Raw genomic sequence first — 24,092 nt, forward strand, 5'->3', positions numbered from 1 at the left:
GACAATTTAGAAGGTGGTTATCTCCGTAGCAAATCATTAGAAGCAGCACTGCAGGATTTTGAACTAGGTTTGGTTAAAGTTTTTTTTTTTTTTTCTAATTGTGGTAAAATACACATAACTTTAAATTTACTATCAACCATTTTTAAGTGTACAGTTAAGGGGCATTAGTACATTCACACTGTCGTGTGACCATCGCCACCATCTGTCATCAGAATTCTTTTCATCCTGCAAGATGAAAACTGTGTACCCATTAAACCATAATTTCCCACGCCCCATCCTTTAGCCCCTGGCAACCACCATTTTCCTTTCTGCCTTTACGAATTTGATTATTTTATCTAAGTCCCTCATATAAGTGAATCAGACAGTATTTGTTCTTTTGCAACTAGCTTATTTCCCTAAGCATAATGTCCTCAAGGTTGATCTATGTTGTGACATGTGTCAGAATTTCTTTTTTTTAAGACTGAATAAAATTCCATTGTATAGATATAACACATGTTGTTTATCCATTCATTTGTCAATGGACATTTGGGTTGTGTCTACCTTTGGGCTACGGTGAATCATGTTGCTATGAACATGGGTCTATTGGCTAATGGCTTTTTAATCATGTTTGATTCAGCTTCAGTATTAATTTTAGGCAGATAAACTGCTGAATGAAACAGTCTACTACAACAGGAGAAAGGAAAAAGGAGGCAGAATGCTTCCTAGCACAGAGTACTTTAGAGTCAGTTCTATTGTTTGAGAGGTTTTCATCCCAGGAGCAGGACATCTTAGTATATAGAAAATGTCTTTTTAGGTTCTTACTTTGAAGTGACCTGAATCTACCTCTTGCTTGGTTTCTGCAATGTGGTCCAAGAACTTGGCTCATATTTTGTTGGTTCCTCATTGCAGTAGCTTGAGGAAGCTGTAGACACTTGTAGGGTATGTCCCCTCCTCTCTGGCTCATCTCAGTAGAGTCTTATTTCTGGATGTCCACTTTGCCTGGCCCTCTTCTTTTGAAACTGAAGAATCAGCTGATGTTTACAGAAACCAGGGGAGAGGAATGGGGAGAACAAAGGCATATATCCATCTCACTACTCTGAGAGCCCAGACTCAATAAACACAGGTATCACTAATCAATATGGATGGGAGCACTGACCAAAAAATGAGTCATTTATCAGTTCAGAAGGTACCAGAAGCCTAAGTGTCTGGCAGGTAATTGAAATGAACTGAACATAGAATAAGAAAAAGAGACAGCGAGCAGAGCATAGCTATGGCTCAAAGTAGCAGAAGAACCTTGCTTTAGGCAATTGTCCCCCAGCAATGTGGCTCCTGGGTTGCCAGATCCTCTAACTTTTTAGAAATGAGAAAGCCCACTTTGCATACCATCTCCTGTTATTTAAAATATTCTTTTTTTTTTTTTTTTTTTTTTGAGGCGGAGTCTCGCTCTGTCGCCCGGACTGGAGTGCAGTGGCCAGATCTCAGCTCACTGCAAACTCCACCTCCCGGGGTTACGCCATTCTCCTGCCTCAGTCTTCTGAGTAGCTGGGACTACAGGCGCCTGCCATCTCGCCTGGCTAGTTTTTGTATTTTTAGTAGAGACGGGGTTTCACCGTGTTAGCCAGGATGGTCTCGATCTCCTGACCTCGTGATCCATCCGTCTCGGCCTCCCAAAGTGCTGGGATTACAGGCTTGAGCCACCGCGCCCGGCCTATTTAAAATATTCTTTAAGCCAAACAAAACTTAACTGCAGGCCGACTTTGATATGTGGGATATCCGTATACAGCAACTGATGTAAATGTTCTTCTCTGGGTTAAGCACATATGAAGGGCTATCAAATACCTTATCCAAGCTCAGACTATTTGAAATAGGGGATCATTAATTGTTTTCTGTTTTTTTTTTCTTTTTTTTGAGACAGGGTTTTGCTCTTGTCACCCGAGCTGGAGTACAGTGCTGCAAACTCAGCTCATTGCAACCTCCGCCTCCCAGGTTCAAGCAATTCTCCTGCCTCAGCCTCCCGAGTAGCTGGGATTACAGGCACGCGCCACCACACCCAGCTAATTTTTGTATTTTTAGTAGAGACGGGGTCTCACCATGTTGGTCAGGCTGGTCTCAAACTCCTGGCCTCAGGTGATCCACCCGCCTTGGCCTCCCAAAGTACTGGGATTACAGGTGTGAGCCACCACACCCAGCCTTGTTTTTTCTGTTTCCTACTTTTTAATTTTGAGACTTTCCAAATACAAATGAAAGCAGAGGATACAGTGAACCTCCTTGCGTTTATTATCCAGCTTCAACAGCCATCAATGTTTTGGCAGGGTCATTGAATTTTAAAGCCAGGGAGCACCTTAGGAAGTATTACCCTGACAATCACTGTCATCTATTTGAGAAGCTATTATGTACCTGAACAAAGTGGTAAGTGCTAGGTTATCTAGAATCCTTATCAAGTAAATATCCCTATTTTGTGTAAGAGAGGTGAAGTGTTCACCTGAGCGACAGTGGCAGCTGGCAGATGGCAGAGCTGGTACCAAAGCCAGACAGGTGACCCTCTCTCTTCTGTCCCTGCCTCACACAGCTACACATGCAACACTCTTTTCCAATTACTGTCTACATAATTTGCTTATTTTGGTGGCATGGCACATGACACACTCAGTATCAGAATTTACAAACTGCGTGAAGTTAAATCATATAAAACAATGTCTGTTCGTTGAGTCAGTCTATTTATTCTTCCATAAAGAACAAATCACATGGTTACCTGCTTTACGGCATCTTCATAGGATGGAGGCTGTGTTACCTCTGAAATTGCTGAACTTGACTTAGAAAAAGTTGGGGATGGAATTGAAAACTGGCCCCACCTTATCAGAAGAGTGTAAACCAGCCATCTGCATGGGTAAAATACGGAGAAAGACATTGAATTCATGGGTCTGACATGATACTGTTTTTGTTCTAGAAACAACAGGCTAAATTTTGGAAAAATTGATCTAAGAGGAAAAGAAAAGGTCCAGGGCTTAGGAAATAACTCCCATATATTAACAATAGTGAATGCTACTGTGGGTTTATTGGTGGTGGCATCTTAGAATGGGAACCTTGCAGATCTATTTTCTCCCTTAAGGCGCACCCTCTTCTTTTAGGGGAAAATAAGTAAGAGTCCAGTTCAATACGAAAAAGATCAGGCCGGGTGCGGTGGCTCATGGCTGTAATCCTAGCACTTTGGGAGGCCGAGGTGGGCAGATCACCTGAGGTCAGGAGTTGGAGACCAGCCTGGCCAACATGGTGAAACCCCGTCTCACTAAAAATAAAAAATAAAAAAATCAGCCAGGCGTGGTGGCGCGCCTGTAATCCCAGCTACTCGGGATGCTGAGGCGGGAGAATCACTTGAACCTGGGAGGTGGAGGTTGCAGTGAGCCAAGATCGCACCACTGCACTCCAGTCTGGGTGACAGAGTGAGACCGTGTCTCAAAAAAAAAAAAAAAAAAAAAAAAAAAAAATCAACCCAGGAATTTCCGGAGTAATCTATCCCACAGGTCATTTGTTCCAAACGGGTTATTTTGCAGAGAGCTGGAGGCATTGCTGAGGTCTCTTTATGAACCAGCTTTGTTTATTGTGAGTGTGTTCTCCTGTGGCGTGCCTGGCCCATGTCAGGGTCTCTGCCCCTTCCCTGACTTGTGGTACGTGGCACTTTTATGTCATGCTTATGTTGTTTGTCTCCTTCCTGTCACCTCTTCTTTGCCCCTTGAGACTCTCCATACCCTGAATCCTTCATACCCCTGACTTCTTCCACCAGCTGAAGGGTGATGTCTCTTCCTTTTCCATAAAGATACTGCACTGTGACCCTGGCTTTGCATGTCTCTCCAGTCCTGTCCAGGGATCTGTGTCCCTCTCTCGTCCTCCAACATGTTTCCCACACACCCTGATCCCAATCTTTAACTTCACAGAAATTGGTTAATTGTTCACGTTGTTTTGCAAACAGATTATGGCCGTTTTAGTCATCACGATTTCTGGGATGACCCCAGGAAATGACTCCCTGGGAACACTTCTAACTCATATTTGTACATCCTTTTACATGCACTTGGAGTGGATTTGTTTCTCTCTAAAACGAAATTTACTTCTGCCTTTAAAGGGAACTTCATTATTGCTCACATTGGAGGACCTTTCTAGCCCTTTATAACCAATCTGTCCCTCCCTCCCACCAGCATTTAATGTTGTAAGCATAGATCAGTCATTATTAACCTATATTGTTCTTTATTTATTTATTTTATTTATTTATTTTTTGAGACAGAGTCTCGCTCTGTTGCCCAGGCTGGAGTGCAGTGGTGAGATCTCGGCTCATTGCAACCTCTGCCTCCCAGATTACAGAAGAGAGAAGAGGAAAAGTGAAGCCTTTTTTCAGGTGCCTACCTTTTGCTGTACACATGGGCTTTTGGGACAAGGGTTGCCCCCAGCACCATGACTGCTGTCTGCTTGGGCTCCAGAGAAGGGTGGGTGGAGGCTGGAAGTACAGGGAGAGAAGCTTGGAGGATGGTCGTGGTGAGCTCCTGGGTTCTGTAAAGGAAGAAGTGACAAATTACATGACCAGCAGCAGCTTACTTGAGTGTGACCTTGGCTGACAATTCTGGTTCCTGCCCTGTGTCCCCTGGTGTCATTTTTACAAACCTTCCTAAATTCCATTACCAGATGAACTTGCCTAAAATCTGGCTTTTTAGACATCACCTGCTGCTAAAAAACTTCCAGTGGCTCCAGATATCCACATCATAAGATTTCCACTTTCAACCCAGATGGGTGTTCGAGACTCTACAGTTTGGTGCTATTTACTTCTGCAAGCTTAAGTTCTACTATTCCCACCACGGACCTCCAGCAGCATGGCCTGTACATTCCATCTCCCTACCTTGTCCCTTTCCTGGCCCTCTACTTTTTAACATGACACTTCCTGTCAAGTCCAACCCCTTCACAAAAGCTTCCTGGACCTTTCCAGCCCTCTATAATCAATCTGTCCCTCCCTGCCACAAGCATTTAATGTTGTAAGCATAGATCAGTCATTGTTAACCTATATTGTTCTTTTTTTTTCATTTTATTTATTTATTTTTTTGAGACGGAGTCTCGCTCTGTTGCCCAGGCTGTAGTGCAGTGGTGCAATCTCGGTTCACTGCAACCTCTGCCTCCGGGGTTCAAGCTATTCTCCTGCCTCAGCCTCCTGAGTAGCTGGGACTACAGGCGCGTGCCACCACGCCCGGCTAATTTTTGTACTTTTAGTAGAGATGGGGTTTCACCATATTGGTCATATTGGCCAGGCTGGTCTCTATCTCCTGACCTCATGATCCACCCGCCTCAGCCTCCCAAAGTGCTGGGGTTGCAGGCATGAACCACCGCGCCTGGCCTAATTTCTGTATTTTTAGTAGAGATGAGGTTTCACCATATTGGCCAGGCTGGTCTTGAACTCCTGACCTTGTGATCCACCTGCTCAGCTTCCCAAAGTGCTGGGATTACAGACATGAGCCACTGTGCCTGGCCTAATTTTTGTATTTTTAGTAGAGATGAGGTGTCACTGTGTTGGCCAGGCTGGTCTTGAACTCTTGACCTTGTCATCCGCCCACCTCGGCCTCCCAAAGTGCTAGGGTTACAGGTGTGAGCCACCGCACCCGGCCTGTTCTTTATCGTTTTATCATGAAATTTTTAATGTCTTCAAAGAGTCTTTGTGAACCATAAATCACTGTACAATGTTAACAGCAATATCGTCTGATATTGAAACTGAAAAGTTTGGTCCAGAGCTGTGTCTCAAGAGCTATTTTTACCTTTGTTTCCCAGGACACTACACACTCAATAAATGTTTGTTAATTATGACAATAATTTATTTAGGTCCTAATTTCTCCCAGAGTGCCCCTCAGGGGTAGACATCATTCATTGGAATGCATGGTTCCTGTAGGTTTGTAAAAATTAATTCCCATTACCTTTTGCCACCCTTCACACTCTTGGGGTGGAGATATTCCACTTGAATAAGGCATGCACTTAGAATTAGCAGATCTTGGGTTCCTGTGATCCTGGGTAACTAATTTAAGCTCTCTAAGCCTCATTTTCTTCAATGACAAATAAGAAAGAATACATTGGAGCTTATAGGTTTCTTGTGATAATAACTGAGATTACTCATAGACATTTCTCTTAATGCTTGGCACTTAGCAGGTATTCAATTAATGTGAGTTTTCGTCTGATTCCTTTTCTAATAATGTTGATTTCAGAACCTTCTGAAAAGTAACCTTTCTCAACTTGACTTATACAGGCTTTCCTAGTAATTCCTCAGCTCACGAGCATAAAAGTCTTTGTCAGTCACTTTTGCCTAGTCTTTGAATTAGTGAGTCTCCTAAGCCATCTCCTATGACCACTCCCATTCTGCTCCAGCCACTGGCCCTCTTTCTGATCCTTAATAGTCCCTACAAGCTCCAACCTCAGGGCCTCTGCATGTGCTATTTCTCCTTTGCCTTCAATGCCTTCATCCCACATATCCACAACATTTTCTTTTTACTGCTTTCAAGGTTTTGCTAAATGTCCCTGACCCTTCTAATTAAAGTTGCAAATTTCCAGCTGGGCGTGGTGGCTCACGCCTGTAATCCCAGCACTTTGGGAGGCCAAGGCGGGCAGATCACAAGGTCAGGAGTTTGAGACCAGCCTGGCCAACATGGTGAAACTCTGTCTCTACTAAAAATACAAAAAGTAGCCAGGCGTGGTGGCGTGCACCTGTAGTCCCAGCTACTTGAGAGGCCGAGGCAGAAGAATCGCTTGAACCCAGGAGGCGGAGGTTGCAGTGAGCCAAGATCATGCCACTGCACTCCAGCCTGGGTGATAGAATGAGACTCCATCTCAAGAAAAAAGTAGCAAACTTCCAAATTACACACACACACACCCTTTTGCTTTTTCTCCATAAGATGTATCATCTTCTAATATAGTACATAATTTACTTTGAAATTGTTTCACTTGCTTTTAAACTGTCTCTGTTCCCACGAGAATAGAAATTTTTGTTTGACTAGCTCAACACTAATTCCCAGAGATGAGAACAGGGCCTGACACATAGTAGGTGCTCAGTAAATGTTTGCACTATGCAGACCATTACATGAGGAGTAAGATCTGATGATTTTCCCTTTAAACGTTTGAGGCATTGGTTTGGCCTATGATAAGGTTGGATACCAAGGAATCCTGGGAATCCTGAGAGCAGTGGTCAGCAAGCTGCAGCCCACAAGCCAAGTCTTGCTCACTGACTTTTTTTTTAAATAAAGTTTTATTGGGACATAGCCATGTGCATTTGCTTACATGATATCTGTGGCTGCTTTTGTGATACAAACGCAAAATTGGGTAGGGATGACATAGACAGTGTGACCTGCAAAGCAAAACATATTTACCATCTGGTCCTTTACAGAGCAAGTTTGCCAACCCCTGCCTTAGAGGATGAGTGACTTTGGTCTACCATGGAGATTCAAGGATTGTAGTGTCTGGGAGATGCTGCTATGCTTTTGGTAAACTCTTCACATTGAAAGTTCTGACATTAGCTTTTTAGCAGTTGAAAACTTGTAACCCACTTCCAGAAAGAGGTGTGCACCAGGCATGGTGCAAGGTGCTCTTACCTGTGCAGTGCACACCTGGCTGCTGATGGGCGAGGAGACCCTGTGCCCTTCTCCCTGGGCCCCGGAGGATGAGGGCAGACAGTGAGGGTTGTTGGGTGATGGGGGCAAACTGATGTGCTGTGGGCTTTTCACAACCCCAAGCGGTGAATGCTGAGGAGAACACTGGGGGCTGAGAAATGTGGAAGAAAGTACGTTGGTTTGATCTGAGGACTCCACACAATGAGCATTTCCAAGAGGCTGGAGTTGAGCCGCTTCACAAGCCGGCAGGTGACACTCTGAGCTGCTGCTTTGTCTTTTCACACGTACTTGGGATGCAAAAGGGCAGCTGGAGACAGCCTCTTCCTGCTTGATGGAGGCAGCCAGGAAAGGCAGCGGCTTCCTCTCTGAACAGTTATTCCTCTTCTGCTTCTGAAGCTGCATCCTCAGCTCCTCCACCTGCCTCTGCTCTTGCTGGAGTTTCCAGGTGAGTTCATTGATCACCTTCTGCTTCTCCACCAACATCTTGTCCTTCTCGGAGTCCAGCCCATCCAGCTCAGAAGGAACAGAGCCCCCATTCAGGCTGCTCATGAGACTTTCCTCCGTGCACACGTGGACCGGGGACGGGTGCAGGCCGAAGGAGGGGGAGGCATCATTGAAGGTGTCTGGCAGGGACCCGGCGACCGACAGGTCAGAGGAGGCTGGGGAGATCGGGGGGCTGGAGCTGGTGCTGCCAAAGTGGTAGAAACCATTGGAGAGGGCACTGGTGGAAGAAGTCTGGTAACTGGGCAGCGTGTTGGGTGTGACAGGAAAAGTGACAGTCGTTATATCCCCAAAGTTCGGCCCTGGGTTGCCAGAGCAGTCCTGGAAGGGTCGAAGCCGGTCCATGAGGGCCGTTTTGGTGCCTGACACAGGCAAGCCCCGAATTCGAAGCTGTTGTCTTAATTCAGAGACCTAAAGAAATCAGAATGTGGTTAGTGTGCTGTTTAACGACAATATTTTAAAAAGTGTATTCTTTATAAAATTAGCTTCAAAACATCACAAATGGAATTCTACAATACCCACTCTTCTTTATACTTCTTTCCAATTTCCTCTCCTACCCCGATATAAACCAGTTTTGCACAATTTTAACAATTACTTTTAACTTTATCATATATGATGTTTTCATGGCCTTAGAGTCATAGAAATGTAGAGCTTGAATGAATGGTAGAAGTCGTCTAATCTACTGCCTGTTATCCCTCATGGCGATCCGTGTCCCCGTTTTCTAGATGAGAAAACGTATCCGCCTGGGTTTAGACACAAACCCTCCAACAATAGTCTTGAAGTACAGCGAAGTCGGCAGCTTTTCTGGCTTCCTTGGTGAGGGCTCTTCCTACCACGTTCTCTTCCTCAAACCTGAGCATGCGCCAGAACCACTGGAGAGTGTGTTACAAAGCAGACTGCAGGGCCCCACTGTGGGGTTTCTGGCTCAGTTGATAATGTATTTCTAACAAGTCCCCAGGCGGTGCCCAGACCTGACTTTGAGAACCACGGCTCGTTATGAACATTTATACCCTAATTTTAAAGACCAGCTGGATAATAGTCGTCTACTGAGAGTAGGTGGTGATAAGGCCATCGGTTCAAATCCTGGCCCTGCCTGTTACTAACTCAGTGATCAATCACTCCGTGCCTCAGTTTCCCTTCTGGGAAATGGAGGGAATAACACTTTATGCATTTTTGTGAGGGTTAAAATGGCATAAAATGCATGAAGCACTTGGAATAGTGCCTGGCAACTGGTTGTGCAATATAAAGTTTTACTAATATTATTATGTTAATTCACATGTAATTATCTTATCCCTGTATTTTTTTATAATGTTCTTAAACTGGAAAGTCTTAATATCTACAAGTATGAGAACTGGTTAGGTAAATGATGGTGTATGCAAATGATGGGACACTACAGATCCAGTAAAGCTGATGCTATAAATATTTGCTGACATTGGATGATTAATTGCTTGTGGTATAGTAATAAGTGAACAAAGTTTGAATTGATTGTATTTTTCTAAAAATTATATAAACAAGGTATGGATATATATACATATATATATTTAAAACTATATTTGCATATTAAATTATCCAGATAAAAATATGCTAAAATGTTAACAATGGTTCTCCTTATCTGTAAGTTCCAAATATTTCACATAAATATATTACTTTTGTAATTAAAACAGGAAACATATTAAATACCTAAATTTCAATAATTTCATAAAACAGAAGACTATAGGCAAATATTCTGATATTATAGGAAATTCTGATACCTGTAGGAAAAGATTGCTTGAGAAAAATATTGAAAACAAAATTTAAAACTTCTGTAAGTCAAGAAACTACAAAGCTCAAATACAAATAGCTACCTTGGGAAAAACTAATGGCAACACAAATAATAAAGTGTTAAAAAGCTCAATGTATCAAGTGTGCTAATTGATTAAAAAGAAGATTGATACCCAGTATAAAAATGGGCAAGGGATATATGATCCAGCTTTTCAGAAACAAAAATAAAATTTAAAATACGGACAGTAATGTATGTATATCATCATTAGTAATCCAAGAAATGCAAATCAAAAGAATATATATATATATATTTGTATTTATTAAATTGGCAAAGGAATAAGAAGACTTTGTGTTAGTTAAGTAGGAGCAAAAATTAAAACTATTTTTTTTTTTTTGAGGCAGAGTATTGCTCTTTTGGTCAGGCTGGAGTGCAGTGGCACAATCTCAGCTCACTCCAACCTCCACTTCCCGGGTTCAAGCAATTCTTCTGCCTCAGCCTCCCAAGTAGCTGGGATTACAGGCGCGCACCACCACACCGGGCTAATTTTTATATTTTAAGTAGAGACGGGGTTTCACCATGTTGGCCAGGCTAATCTGGAACTCCTGATCTTAGACGATCCACTCACCTCAGCCTCCCAAAGTGCTGGGATTACAGGCGTGAGCCACAGCGCCCCACCCCAAATTACAACATTTTTGAAAATCTCTTTACTACATTGCTATTCAAAGTATGGCCCTTAGACAAACAGCATCAGCATCGCCTGCGAGCTAGTTGGAAATGCAGAATCTTGGGCCCCTCCGCAAACCTGAATCAGAATCTGCATGCTACCAAGAGCCTGGGTGATTCAGTTCACACATGAATGCTTGAGAAGGGCTGCTTCTGGGAACAGACTGACACAAACGTTCAGGGCAGAAATTTTACAATATATATCAAAAACTTTAGACAATATTAATATATTTAATTCAGGAATTTTATTCTAGCCTGAGGAAATAATCAGAGAAACTAATAAATGTAGGCACAAAGGTCACTGAAATCATATATATATACACATACGCACACATATATATAGCACTTGGAATAGTGCCTGGCAAATGGTTGTGCAATATAAAGTTTTACTAATATTATTACATTAATTCACGTATATATATATATAGGTTTTGAGACAGAGTCTCACTCTGTCACCCAGGCTGGAGTGCAGTGGCACAATCTTAGCTCCCTGCAACCTCCGCCTCCCGGGTTCAAGCAATTCCCCTGCCTCAGCCTCCTGAGTAGCTGGGATTACAGGTGCGCACTACCACACCCGGCTAATTGTGTGTATTTTTAGTAGAGATGGGGTTTCACCATGTTGGCCAAGCTGGTTTTGAACACCTGACCTCAAGTGATCTGCCCACCTTGGCCTCCCAAACTGCTAGGATTACAGGTGTGAGCCACTGCACCCGGACTGAAATCACAGTTTGAATAGCCAAAATCTGGTAGCTAGTTAAGTGTCCAGCAGTGGAATGTTAACTAGGTGGTGAAGTGATATGCTGCTGTTAAAAATAAAAAATTTATTGGATATTAACAGTTATGAAAATGTTCACGATGTGTTAAGAAGCATGCCAGTAATTTATGTACACGTAATTTTTTCAAAACAATTATTTTAAAACAAAATGTTTATATGCATTTTAAACCTAGAAGGAAATATAATCTACTTTCTGTGAGTCTTAATTATTATTATTATTATTATTTTTGAAACGGAGTCTTGCTCTGTCGCCCAGGCTGGAATGCAGTGGCCGGATCCCAGCTCACTGCAAGCTCCGCCTCCCGGGTTTACACCATTCTCCTGTTTCAGCCTCCTGAGTAGCTGGGACTACAGGCGCCTGCCACCTCACCTGGCTAGTTTTTTTTTTTTTGGTATGTTTTTTAGTAGAGACAGGGTTTTACCGTGTTAGCCAGGATGGTCTCGATCTCCTGACCTTGTGATCCGCCCGTCTCGGCCTCCCAAAGTGTTGGGATTACAGACTTGAGCCACCGCCCCCAGCCTTAATTATTTTTTAAAATACTGTTGACTTTTCTACACACTATCATATTTGGACAGTCAATATATGTTACTTTATAATCAGCTAAAAGTTATCAGAAAGGATTGAATTAACTTACATTAGCAATTATTTAGTTATTCACCCTACAGTCTTGCTGGAATTGTTTTATCATTATCTTTTAGATTTGCTGGTTTGGAAAAGTACAAAATGGCATCTCATTATTGTTTTAATTTTGAATTACTTAAAATTGATGAGTTCTACATTTATTTTTAGAATCTGTCTTGGCACTGAATAATTTAACTACATTATTAAATAATGCGGCTCATATTCTAAAATAAAATGAATACGGTTGAGTTTAATTTACCTTAAACTTCAGAATATTACACTGTATGGGCTTGTTCAGGACAAAGATTTGTATACACCTTTTTCCTACATTCACTGGTGTTTTAATCATTAATAACTTTTAAAACTATTATGGAAAAATTGAAACATACACAAAAGTAGATAGAAAAGTCTAATGAACCCTATGAACTCATCAACAAACTTCAACAATGATCACTCACGTCCAATCTTGTTTATTTTATACTCCAACCCACTTCTCCTACCTTTCCTGAATTATTTTGAAGCAAATCATGTAAATTTGGTCTTTAGCTCTAAAAGATAAGTACTCTTAAAAAAACCAAAGATACAATAACATTATCACACCTTAAAATATGAATCATTATTTCTTAATATCAATAAGATATTCTCCCAGTTTTTTAAACTTTCAGTCTCTCTCTCTCTCTGTCTCTCTGTCTCTCTGGTATGCTCTCTCTCTCTCTCCAGTTTTTTCTTTTCTTTTTTTTTTTTTTTTTTGAGACGGAGTCTCGCTCTGTCACCAGGTTGGAGTGTAGTGGCCTCACTGCAAACTCCGCCTCCCGGGTTCAAGCCATTTTCCTGCCTCAGCCTCCCAAGTAGCTGGGACTACAGGTGCCCGCCACCACGCCCTGCTAATTTTTGTATTTTTAGTAGAGATGGGGTTTCAACATGTTGGTCAGGCTGGTCTTGATCTCTTGACTTCATGATCTGCCTACCTTGGCCTCCCAAAGTGCTGGGATTATAAGGCATGAGTCACCGCGCCTGGCCAATTTTTATTTTTTTAATAGGATGCAAAAAATTGTCCACATACTGTCATATATAACCATGAACTTTTCAAAAAGAAATCAAAGACTTTTCTCTCAGTGTTCTTTTCCTTTTATGTAGCAAAACGTGAAAATTGCTTGCAAATGTCACCTCATTATATGACTTTTCTGATTACTATTTGGGGGGGGTCACCTTCATCCATTCCTCTTATTTCTTCCTTTCCCCAATTGTGGTTGCATCATATGTCTCGTTCATTCCTCTTCTCCCCTTCCATCTCACTCTTTCCATTTTGTTCTTTGTCAGTCACATTCACCCTTCTAGGTTCAATGCTCCAAACATTACACATGATTCTGAAATTTCTTTTCCCACCCCTGACAACACAGCCTGGCTAATTCTTACTGATGGAAATGGATGCCTTTTCTCTCGGTTGTCCTGCTGGTACCTGAGACTTGACTTTCTCAAACTGAATGAACTTGCCACTGTCCCTTCATATCAACTCCTCATTCTACTCTCCCTCTTTCTGTCATTGATGTCACTCTCCCAGGACTCAGATGGCGCCTCTCCCCATACACACAGTGAGTGGTCAAGTCCAGCCACGTTCTCTTCTGCCCATCCCTCTCTTTCCACTCGTCTCTCATACAATAGCAAAGCCCTTGAAATAAGTTACTTAGCTTCAATCCTCAGTTCTGTCATTCATAAGCTGGTTAAACTGTCTATCATTTGACCTCTTTATGATTCTGGTTTTTTTTTTTTTTTAGATGGAGTCTCGCTCTCACCCAGGCTGGAGTGCAGTGGTGTGATCTCCGCTCACTGCAAGCTCCACCTCCCAGGTTCACGCCATTCTCCTGCCTCAGCCTCCCGAGTAGCTGGGACCACAGGCGCCCGCCACCATGCCCAGCTAATTTTTTTTTTGTATTTTTGGTAGAGATGGGGTTTCTCCTTGTTAGCCAGGATGGTCTTGATCTCCTGACTTCGTGATCCGCCCGCCTCGGCCTCCCAAAGTGCTGGGATTACAGGCATGAGCCACTGCGCCCGGCTCTATGATTCTGGTTTTATTTTCACTTTTTAAATTGGGGAGACAAAACTTATCTTGCGGGGTGAAAATTAAAGCAAATCTACACAGAATAAATGACGGATGGCTTATATTAAAAAATACAAATTGGTAGGGGCTGAGCAGGGTGGCTCCTGCCTGTAATCCCAGGACTTTGTGAGGCCAAGGCCGGTGGATCACCTGAGGTCAGGAGTTCGAGACCAGCCTGGCCAACTTGGTGAAACCCCATCTCTACTAAAAACACATAAATTAGCCAGGTGTGGTGGTAGGCGCCTGTAGTCCCAGCTACTAGGGAAGCCGAGGCAGAAGAATTGCTTGAACCTGAGAGGCAGAGCTTGCAGTGAGCCGAGATTGTGCCACTGCACTCCAGCTTGGATGACAGAGCGAGACTCCATCTCAAAAAAAAAAAAAAGAAAGAAAAAATTGATAGGCACCATCGTCATCATGATCATCATCTCTTTATACCTATACTAATTATCATAACTCTCACCAGCCAATGATTCTGAGCATGTGTATCTAGAGGGATCCACCTGCCTCAGCCTCCCAAAAGTGGGTTTTGAGGGGTCTGACAGATGGCACTATCATATCTGGATCATGTTTCTCTGTGACTAAGGCATCTCCTGTCTTACTGGTCTCCTGTCTTACTCTTATCTAGAAACAGCCTACTTAAAAATTATTTTTTTTACTAGGGTAAAATAAACATAACATTTGTCTTTTCCCTCTATCTCAAATGCTCTTGCCCTTCCACCATCTGCCCTTTTACCATGGGGTGGCATTCGCCAGATACTGGTGCCATGTCCTTGGACTTCTCAGCCCTAGAACTGTGAGAAATAAATTCCTTTTCTTCACAAATTTCCCAGTTTCCGATATCCTGTTACGGCTGCGTAAAATGGGCTAGTCAACTGGGGTGTTCAACCACAGCAGGATAAATTCTGTCACCTCCTTCAGCGTTTCCTGTAGTCCTTTTTCCCTCCCACTCTCTTACTCCAGATACCAGTTGGTCATGGTGCTGTTAACAACATACTGTTGTATTTGTTTAAAAAAAGAAAGAAACTCATGTCAAATCCTATACCTTCAGATCATCCAGGTTAGGCGGGAGCGGGCCGGGTTTGAAAGAAGAGACACCAGTTTGTCCAGAAAAACTGTTCTTGACAGGAGACAAGGGGGTATTGCTCAGTGGCGTTGAAGAAGAGTTTGGATTTCTGACCATCTGTTCATTTGGTTCTCTAAAAGACAAACAAAGAGGCACTTCAGGTACAATCAAATATTGGTGGTATAACTTGCGTTTAGATCGGATCCCAAAGTGATTGCCTGCAAGAGTCAGGCACGTAATAAACCAGCAGAAGAGAGCAGGGTGAGAAAAAACAACAGGGTCGGCTAGATGGCAAGTGGTGTGTGACATCTGAACTTTGTTTAGGGAGATAAGAGGGAGTGGTGGGGACTGTGGCACACGAGAGAGGACACATCCACCTTTGATTCAGCCGATGCTCTGTCCTGGGGAGGCCAAACACACCTGGTGAAGCTTGGTTGTGTTTAGTGCTTGGTGTAATTGCTAGCATAGTCTGAGGATGACAGGAGGAATCCATATCTCAACTTGACATGTGGGGATATTGACGATTTAAAGGGTGACGCAGCAATGTGGTCACACAACCTGGGCTCAAGAGTCAGTCTTTGAGGGTGTCTCTCTGATGCCCAGCAATGTTCTTTCCAAAAGCAGAAGTGCATCGGAATTGCTCATAATTCCAATATCACATTCTTAGACATTCCACAGTCCAATTTGAAAGTGCTAATCCTTTCCTTTTTCCCAAAGGGGCCTCTTACCAAGGGCACTGATTTATAGTAGTTCACCCGTTATTGGCGGTTTCACTTTATAAGATTTCAGTTACCTGAGGTCAATTGTGGTTCAAAAATAGACGTGTACAGTACAATAAGTGATTTTGAGAAACCACCACATCCACATACTTTTTATTGTAGTATCTTGCTATAATTGTTCTATATTGTTGCTATTATTGTTAATCTCTCACTGTGCCTAATTTATAAATGAAACCTTATCATAGATATGTATGCCTGAGAAAAATATAGTATACGTAGAGTTCAGTACTATCTGAGGTTTTAGGTATCCACTGAGGGTCTGGAATCCATCTGCAGATAAAGAGGGCCCTGGATTCACTTCCTCCCAGTCTTATGGCTCTGAAAAGGTGTGCACAGTTTCTAAATTGAATCACCTTCCAAACATACTGGATGAGGAAATGGTGCAATACAGGACTTGCTAGGCCCCATGGTGCTGGCCCCGTGTACATCACATAGATATTAACAGACGCCATTCTCAACCTCTGCCTACAGCCACCCTCCCAGGCTTGCCGGACTTACTTAAGCTGAGCTTGGTGCATCCCTGGGTAGCTGAATCGGTGCTGCTGCTGCTGCTGCTGCTGCTGCTGCTGCTGCTGGCTGAGGATTTGGAGTTGCAGGAACAGCTGCTGTTGCTGTAGCAGCCGAGCGTAGGCTGAGTCCATCGGTGGAGGGGACTTCTCTGCCTTCTGGTCTGGGGGAATGTACTGGTGATATTTCAGCTTCTTCACCTTTGGCTTGGGGTCCTTGGGCTTTTTGTGGCGGTTCTTACTGTCACCCAAGGATTTGGACTGCAAAGAGGATGAGGAAATGGCAAGTGCTTTAGGCCATGACTGAGAATGACTTTGCATCACGGACACATTGTGAGGCAGTTTTGTCTGATGGCCATTCTTGAATCTCAGAAATACAATATAGCAAAGGCATGATGTACAAAGAGCTCCTAGAACACTAACGTTGCGAATGAACAAATTCACTGCAAATGTATCACACTGGAAGGACACTCCTTAGACAGGGAAAGTTGAATCTTAGAAGCAGCTCCAGAATTCTTCCTTTCTGGAGTACAGCAAAATGTAATCCTGTCTTTCAATGAGTGCATTCTCCTAACCTAAAACCAACTGATGGCCTAACAAAGGCTGCCTTCTGATCTTGAGACTCTTTGTAGAAAGTTCTTTCGTGGCTGGGCGCGATGGCTCACACCGGTAATGCCAACACTTTGGGAGGATGAGGTGGGTGGATCACTTGAGGTCATGAGTTAAAGACCAGCTGACCAACATGGTGAAACCCCATCTCTACTAAAAATACAAAAATTAGTCGGGCGCGGTGGCGGATGCCTGTAATCCCAGCTACTCGGGAAACTGAGGCAGGAGAATTGCTTGAACCCGGGAGGCAGAGGTTGCAGTGAGATGAGATCGCGCCACTACACCCCAGCCTGGGCAACAAGAGCGAAACTCCATCTCAAAACAAAACAACAACAACAACAAAAGAACGTTCTTATGCATATGGGCAGTCACCTTTAGTTAAACACTTAATAAGTTGACTTATTAAGTACATAAACTTAGATGAAACTAAGATTTTCTTTGAAAGTCTAGAATGTGGTTATTTGTTGCTTTGGACTGAAAGTAAGATAAACCCTGCCTATCTGCCTGCTTAACACCCTCTCGCCTGCCTGCCAAATACCGATGAAAGATCAGGAAGTAACACCTTTTGAAATAAGGATACTTTACTTATTATGGGAAGGGTTATCCACCTACTGGAACACTTCCCAGAGTTGGAACCCAAAGCATGTATTGCATGATTCGGACACACTGAATCAGGAAGTTAAGGGTATAGTCTTGGAAGATAAGACAAATGTTTGAAAGTGGTACAATCACTTAACTTTAATACATCTCAGTTTCCTCATCTGCAAGTTGGAGAAAATATTCTTTACTTTTTCTCTCACTAATCAGTATAAAGACTATAAAAGATAATATTGAAATAATAACAGGTAGTCAATGAACAGGTAATTGTGTCTATAACCTGCTCCTGAAATAAAAGACTTTTGTATTTAGGAAAGAATGGGTCCATCCTGTTATCAGGTTTAAAAAAAGTAATTTTTTTTAAACCTGGGCGCAGTGGCTCACGCCTGTAATCCCAGCACTTTGGGAGGTGGAGGTGAGCGGATCACTTGAGGTCATGAGTTCAAGACTAGCCTGGTCAACATGGTGAAACCCTATCTCTGGTAAAAACAGAAAAAATTAGCTGGGCGTGGTGGTGGATGCCTGTAGTCTCAGCTACTTGGGAGGCTGAGGCAGGAGAATAGCTTGAACCCAGGAGGTGGAGGTTGCAGTAAGCCGAGATTGCGCCACTACGCTCCAGGCTGGGCGACAGAGCGAGACTCCCCCTCAAAAAAAAAAAAAAAGGGAATTTTCAAACCCTGACTTTATTACAGAAGGTTGAAATGAAGAACATGGATGTCATGACCGCAAGTGATCAAGGATTTGGGGGAACATTGGAAGAAAAGTGTGTTACCACCGGTGTCCAGAAGAGGGGGCTCCTGAACAGCTGGCAGGCATATTCTGACTTGGCAGCTTCTCCACTTTAACCACAAACTACACATCTGAATGTGACCTTACCCAAAGGAGCTTACAACTCGCTTGGACTCAGCGCAGTGCACCCCCAAAGGCTCTTTTGTTTTCCAAAGAGACTTCTTCCTGGTGACTAATGAATAGTGGGCACAAGTATTTCTGTGTGTTTGGTGGCTCCGTTTCTCCCTGCTTACTAATCGATTAGCATTCTAGTTAATTAATCAGTCTTCTGTCCTTGGAGAGTTTCTGCAGGGCTCCCGAAACCAGCTCTGCCCTGGCTTGCTCCAGATCAGCTGCTGTTGTCGCCTCATTCTGGGGCTTGCCTTGTCTGGGGAGGATGGGAGCTGCAGCCCTGGCAGGGTCCCGCAGCTAAGACGGGGGGGTCCGGGAGCTTTTTTTCTCCGTGTTGCCTTAGCACATTCCAGAAGGTACTGAAATCGGATCATCTACCCTGGATAGTGTGGGGTAAAGGCTACTACTACTATGCTCTTTTTGAGCCCAGGGGATACTAAGGTTGTGTGTGTTTGTTGACCAAGCAGAAAAAAATGATGGCTCTTCTACAACCAGCCTGCCGGGACCAGCTGGGTGTCTGTAAGAATCGCCCTTTTCATTGAAAGTGATCTGTTCATCTCCTGGGCTTCTATCACACTTTCTACTACAGTGAGGTTGAAGGCTTTGCTAATTGTTTTGTTTTGTTTTGTTTTGAGACAGAGTCTCGCTCTGTCGACCAGGTTAGAGTGCAGTGATTACGATCTCGGGTCACTGCCACTACCGCCTCCCGGGTTCAAGCCATTCGACTCTCCTGCCTCAGCCTCCCGAATAGCTGGGACTACAGGCACGCACCACCACGTCTGGCTAATTTTTGCTTTTTTGGTAGAGACGAGGTTTCACCATGTTGGCCAGGCTGGTCTCGAACTCATGACCTCAGGTGATCCGCCCACCTCGGCCTCCCAAAGTGCTGGGATTACAGGCGTGAGCCACCGTGCCGCGCTGCTAATTTGAATTATGCAAAATTTAAATACTGTGATAGAAATGTGAATAACATTTCTCTTTATACTCAGCTTTAGAAATAATGGGACTCATCTCCTCCTCCTTCCCCTGCAATGAACAAAATGCATTGATAGTCACATAATTTCAAATCTGTTGAGCTGAGTGGATTTTCAGATGGGTTTAAGCTCTTGTGGTTCAGTGGGGGAGACTTACTGAGAAACTGAAGTGTCTATTATCCATTAGACCATAAAACGATTACCATATCATTGCTTTTTACTTCAATTTACAATCTTTTTTAAATCTCATAAGAGTCATTTTAACATTCATTAAGTGGTGGCACTCGAGCTGAGAAAACGTGTTCCCAAATCAGTTAGAAGTTATTTGGGAGAGGCCAGGCACGGTGGCTTATGCCTGTAATCCCAGCACTTTGGGAGGCCGAGGCAGGCCGATCACCTAAGGCCAGGAGTTCAAGACCAGCCTGACCAACATGGAGAAACCCTGTCTTTACTAAAAATACAAAATTAGCCAGGCATGGTGGTGCACACCTGTAATCCCAGCTACTGGGGAGGCTGAGGCAGGAGAATCACTTGAACCCGGGAGGTAGAGGTTGCAATGAGCCGAGATTGCACCATTGCACTCCAGCCTGGGCAACAAGAGTGAAACTCCGTCTCAAAAGAAAAAAAAAAAAAGTTATTTGGGATAAAACATTATGAAGAAGGCCACATGATTACCAGGCATCCAGTTAACTGAAGAGAGAGCAGCCTGTGTACTGTGAGATACGACGCTGGTGTTTATAGAAGCACAATTCGCAAGTACAAAGATATGGACCCAACTTAAGTGCCCATCAACTAACAAGTGGATAAAGAAAATGTAGTACATATACAACATGTAATGCTACTCAGCCATAAGAAGGAATGAAATAATGTCTTTTGCAACAATTTGGATGGAGCCGCAGGCCATTATTCTAAGTGAAGTAACTCAGGAATGGAAAACCAAATATCATGTGTTCTCACTTATAAGCGGGAGCTAAGCTATGAGGATGCAGAGGCATAAGATTATGTAATGGAATCTGGGGATTGGGAGAAGATTGGGAGTGGGGTGAGAGATTAAAGATTACATATTGCCTACAGTGTACACCGCTCAGGTGATGGGTGCACTAAAATCTCAAAAATCACCACTAAAGGGCTGGGCGTGATAGCTCACACCTGTAATCCCCACACTTTGGGAGGCTGCGGCGGGTGGATCACGAGGTCAGGAGTTGGAGACCATCCTGGCTAACATGGTGAAACCCCATCTCTACTAAAAATACAAAAAATTAGCTGGGTGTGGTGGCTGGCATCTGTAGTCCCAGATACTCGGGAGACCGAGGCAGGAGAATCACTTGAACCCAGGAGGCAGAGGTTGCAGTGAGCTAAGATTGGCCACTGTATTCCAGCCTGGGCGACAGAGAGAAACTCTGTCTCAAAAAAAAAAAAAAAAAAGAAAAAGAAAAGAAAAGAAAAAAAAGAGAAATCACTACTAAAGAACTTATCCATGTAACCGAAAACCACCTGCACCCCTAAAACTATTGAAATAAAAATAAAAATTAACAAAAAGATAATGCTGAGAAAACGAAACATTTGCTATAATGAGTGTAGCTACCTGCCTACTGTGAATGAAACCCCGTGTTTATTTCCATCGGAAGACTGGCCTGAATGATGTCAATGTTACTTTATGCAAGCTTTTCAGGGATACTTCCCTTGCATAAAATTCAACTGCTGTATACCTATTTTATGAAACTTCCAAATCCTGCTTTACAATCAGTTGTGTCTACCTCAAGGGTGAGCTTATGAAACCTTTTACGTCGGAGACACGCTGGCTGAGCTGTGATCCCAAAGAAAATGCAAACCCACAGCCTTCTCCACGGCAGAGGTGGCCTCTGCTGTGCTGCCTGGATAATGAAATCTTGGTCCATATACACTAGTGACCCATTTCCCATCTCCTGTTTGGTGACCCTCCCAGTGAGCCGAACCTCTGCATGGGTCCTCCGTGTAACTCTCCTCGCGTTGTCAGACCTAACTCAGAAAGCTCTGCTCCAAGTTGGCTCCGTGAGCCGAGCGTTCAGGCGGGGCTCCGAGGCTGGTGCGACCATACCTTTACAGCAGCATGCACGGCTATGGGGGTGCTGGGGGGGCCAAGCCCCTGCTTCCCCGCATCTGACTGGTGGCTGGGCTGTGAGGCTGAGTCATTTCTGTCATTTTCTGAGCCAGAAGCAAGATCCTGAAATCCAAATGTTACCGATATTAGGATGATACAGGAGTAAGTTGTGTGACACAGAAATGTCAGAGTCCATGTACATACACCTCTGCTGCTTTCATCCTAGCTTCTTACCTGAGTAAACATCAGCCTACTTTCCCAGGGGGAGGAGTCACATACATACATGTGTGTATATATGTATATGTGTGTGTGTGTATATATACATATGTGTGTGTGTATATATATGTGTGTGTGTGTATATATATGCTTGTCATCCAGCTGAGAACACTTTTGAGAGAGAAAGGGAATCATTCTAAGTAATGATTCCAAAGACAGGTATAAAACTGGTCTGTTCTAGGCAAACTGGGACATCTGGTCTTGCTGTGTGAGCATCCCACCTGTCTGTGACAAGGTCCACCTGTCTTTATAATGCAATTGAAAAAGAAAGCAGCAGGGAAGAGTGGGTGTAGGAATGTGGAGGGAAAGTAGGACAACGAACAAGGTAGAGGAAAAGAATGTTAGCAGAAAAAGGGAAAGTGTGTGTGTGCAAGTGTGTACAAATGTGTGTGTGTGTTTATGTCCAAGTGTGTGTCTGAGTGTGTATGTGTGCATGCATGTGTGCATGTGCATGTGTGTGCATACATGTGTGCATGTTAGGTATATACACGTGTGTATATATGTGCACATGTGTGTCTCGTGTGTGTGCACATATGTGAATACATGCGTGCACAAGGCATGTATATGTACATGTGGTTTTGTGTGTATACATATGTGAGTGTGTGTGTGTGTACGTATGCATGTGTATAAAGACATAAGAAACCTTTATCAGAGGCAGAGTCTGTAAAGGGAAAAGTTATTTTCTCTTTCTCTCCTACATTCTTCTGTTTCAACTCTGACAAAAAGGAGCCAGGGCTGCCCATGATCTCTCCATGCAGGGGTTAGGAATGAGCTTTGCAGTTCTTCCCCGAGCCCTGCCTGGCACCTGTCAAAGGCCTGAAGGATTCTTTTCTTTTGGAGCCTCAGTGTCCTCATCTGTCAAACATGAATGCCAGGAGAAATGACATACAATGACTTTCGCATCTTGCCTGGCATTGTTCGGTGCTTGTTCTCTGCTTTCCCTCTCCTAAGGTGAAGCAGAAAAGAACTTGCCTTTTCCTCAAACCATTCTTAAATCAGAAGCTGAGGAATTTACTGTCAGAATAATGTGTACAAATGATCTGATACACCGTTTGATGTTATCAAAGAAATCTGGCTGCAAAGACCAACTGTGGCATGCAGGGGAAGGAAAAAGGCTTTGATTATAAACTCTTGCGCAATCAACACACGAATAACTCAGCTCAGCTTTCCATGCCTCCCTTTTTTCCTCCCATTTCACTTTTTCTCCTTGGCAGCATTAGGTTTGCTCTGATGGGGTGAAGATAGGCATGACGATAAACAGTAACTGGCATGGTTTTGGGAAACGAGGCACTGAATGATAATTATTTTAACTGTCCCTAATATCTGTATGGTACTTTTCAGTGCGGAAAAAAAAAAAAAAAACAGCTTTCAAATAGATCTAATTTCAGTTCATTGCACAATTTATATGAGGCCAGGAGGGGTAAATGCTTCCTAAAGAGAAGGGACTGAGGGTCTGAAGGACTCTCCGGATAGAGGCAGAATTGGAAGAGTTCACATCTGGCTTCCACACTTACGCATCTCCTTCCCCTCACATGTGGACGCCGGCAGGCATTTCTCTTAGGGGCTCCATGAATACCCTCTGGCTGGATTTCCCCAGCGTGGCTGGCACTCTGCTGTATTTCTAGAGCCCACCCAGTTGCTCGGCCTCATAGAGTTTTAGTTCCTCCTCTGTCAAATCCACCTCGATGATACCTACTTGGAGAGGTCTCTGATTTCCAATAAGGAAATTTTGCGAAGCATTTGGCACTGCCCCTGGCCCAGAATGAGCATTTAATATGTGGCTGGAGCTGTTGTTCATAATCATCATTATTCTTTTTTTTTTTGCCTTTGAGACGGAGTTTCTCTCTCGTGGTCCAGGCTGGAGTGCCGTGGCATGATCTTGGCTCACTGCAACCTCCGTCTCCCGGGTTCAAATGATTCTCCTGCCTCAGCCTCCTGAGTAGCTGAGATTACAGGCATGTGCCACCACACCTGGCTAATTTTTGTATTTTTAGTAGAGACGGGGTTTCACCATGTTGGCCAGGCTGGTCTCGATCTCCCGACCTCAGGTGATCCGCTCACCTCGGCCTCCCAAAGTGCTGAGATTACAGGCGTGAGCCACTGTGCCCAGCCCATAATCATCATTATTCTTTATAAATGTGCTTTAAGAGTATTCTGAATACACGTTCCTCATGCTCAAGGCTTTGTAGCTTTGTCCAGAAAGAGGTGAATGTTATGGTTGGGTTGGGG

At 43.6% G+C, this 24,092-nt stretch overlaps 1 protein-coding gene across 2 annotated transcripts in view; it reads right to left on the reverse strand.

Moving 5' to 3' along the window:
• The window catches only part of MYOCD (myocardin), a 101,029-nt gene that overhangs the window by 6,721 nt on the left and 70,216 nt on the right, over positions 1-24,092 (reverse strand). Inside the window, exons 7-12 of one of the 2 annotated variants that reach the window (XM_033184514.1) lie at positions 21,585-21,710; positions 16,420-16,688; positions 15,122-15,275; positions 7,581-8,510; positions 4,372-4,515; positions 2,729-2,855 (exon numbers count right to left, since the gene is read on the reverse strand). In XM_033184514.1, the coding sequence (XP_033040405.1) occupies positions 2,790-2,855; positions 4,372-4,515; positions 7,581-8,510; positions 15,122-15,275; positions 16,420-16,688; positions 21,585-21,710 (1,689 nt within the window). In that variant the 3' untranslated portion in view covers positions 2,729-2,789. The remainder of the gene's footprint in view (positions 1-2,728; positions 2,856-4,371; positions 4,516-7,580; positions 8,511-15,121; positions 15,276-16,419; positions 16,689-21,584; positions 21,711-24,092) is intronic. The other variant, XM_033184513.1, reaches the window with a different exon arrangement.

The sequence above is a fragment of the Trachypithecus francoisi genome, unplaced genomic scaffold, assembly GCF_009764315.1.
Source record: "Trachypithecus francoisi isolate TF-2019V2 unplaced genomic scaffold, Tfra_2.0 Lachesis_group20, whole genome shotgun sequence".
NCBI lineage: Eukaryota > Metazoa > Chordata > Mammalia > Primates > Cercopithecidae > Trachypithecus > Trachypithecus francoisi.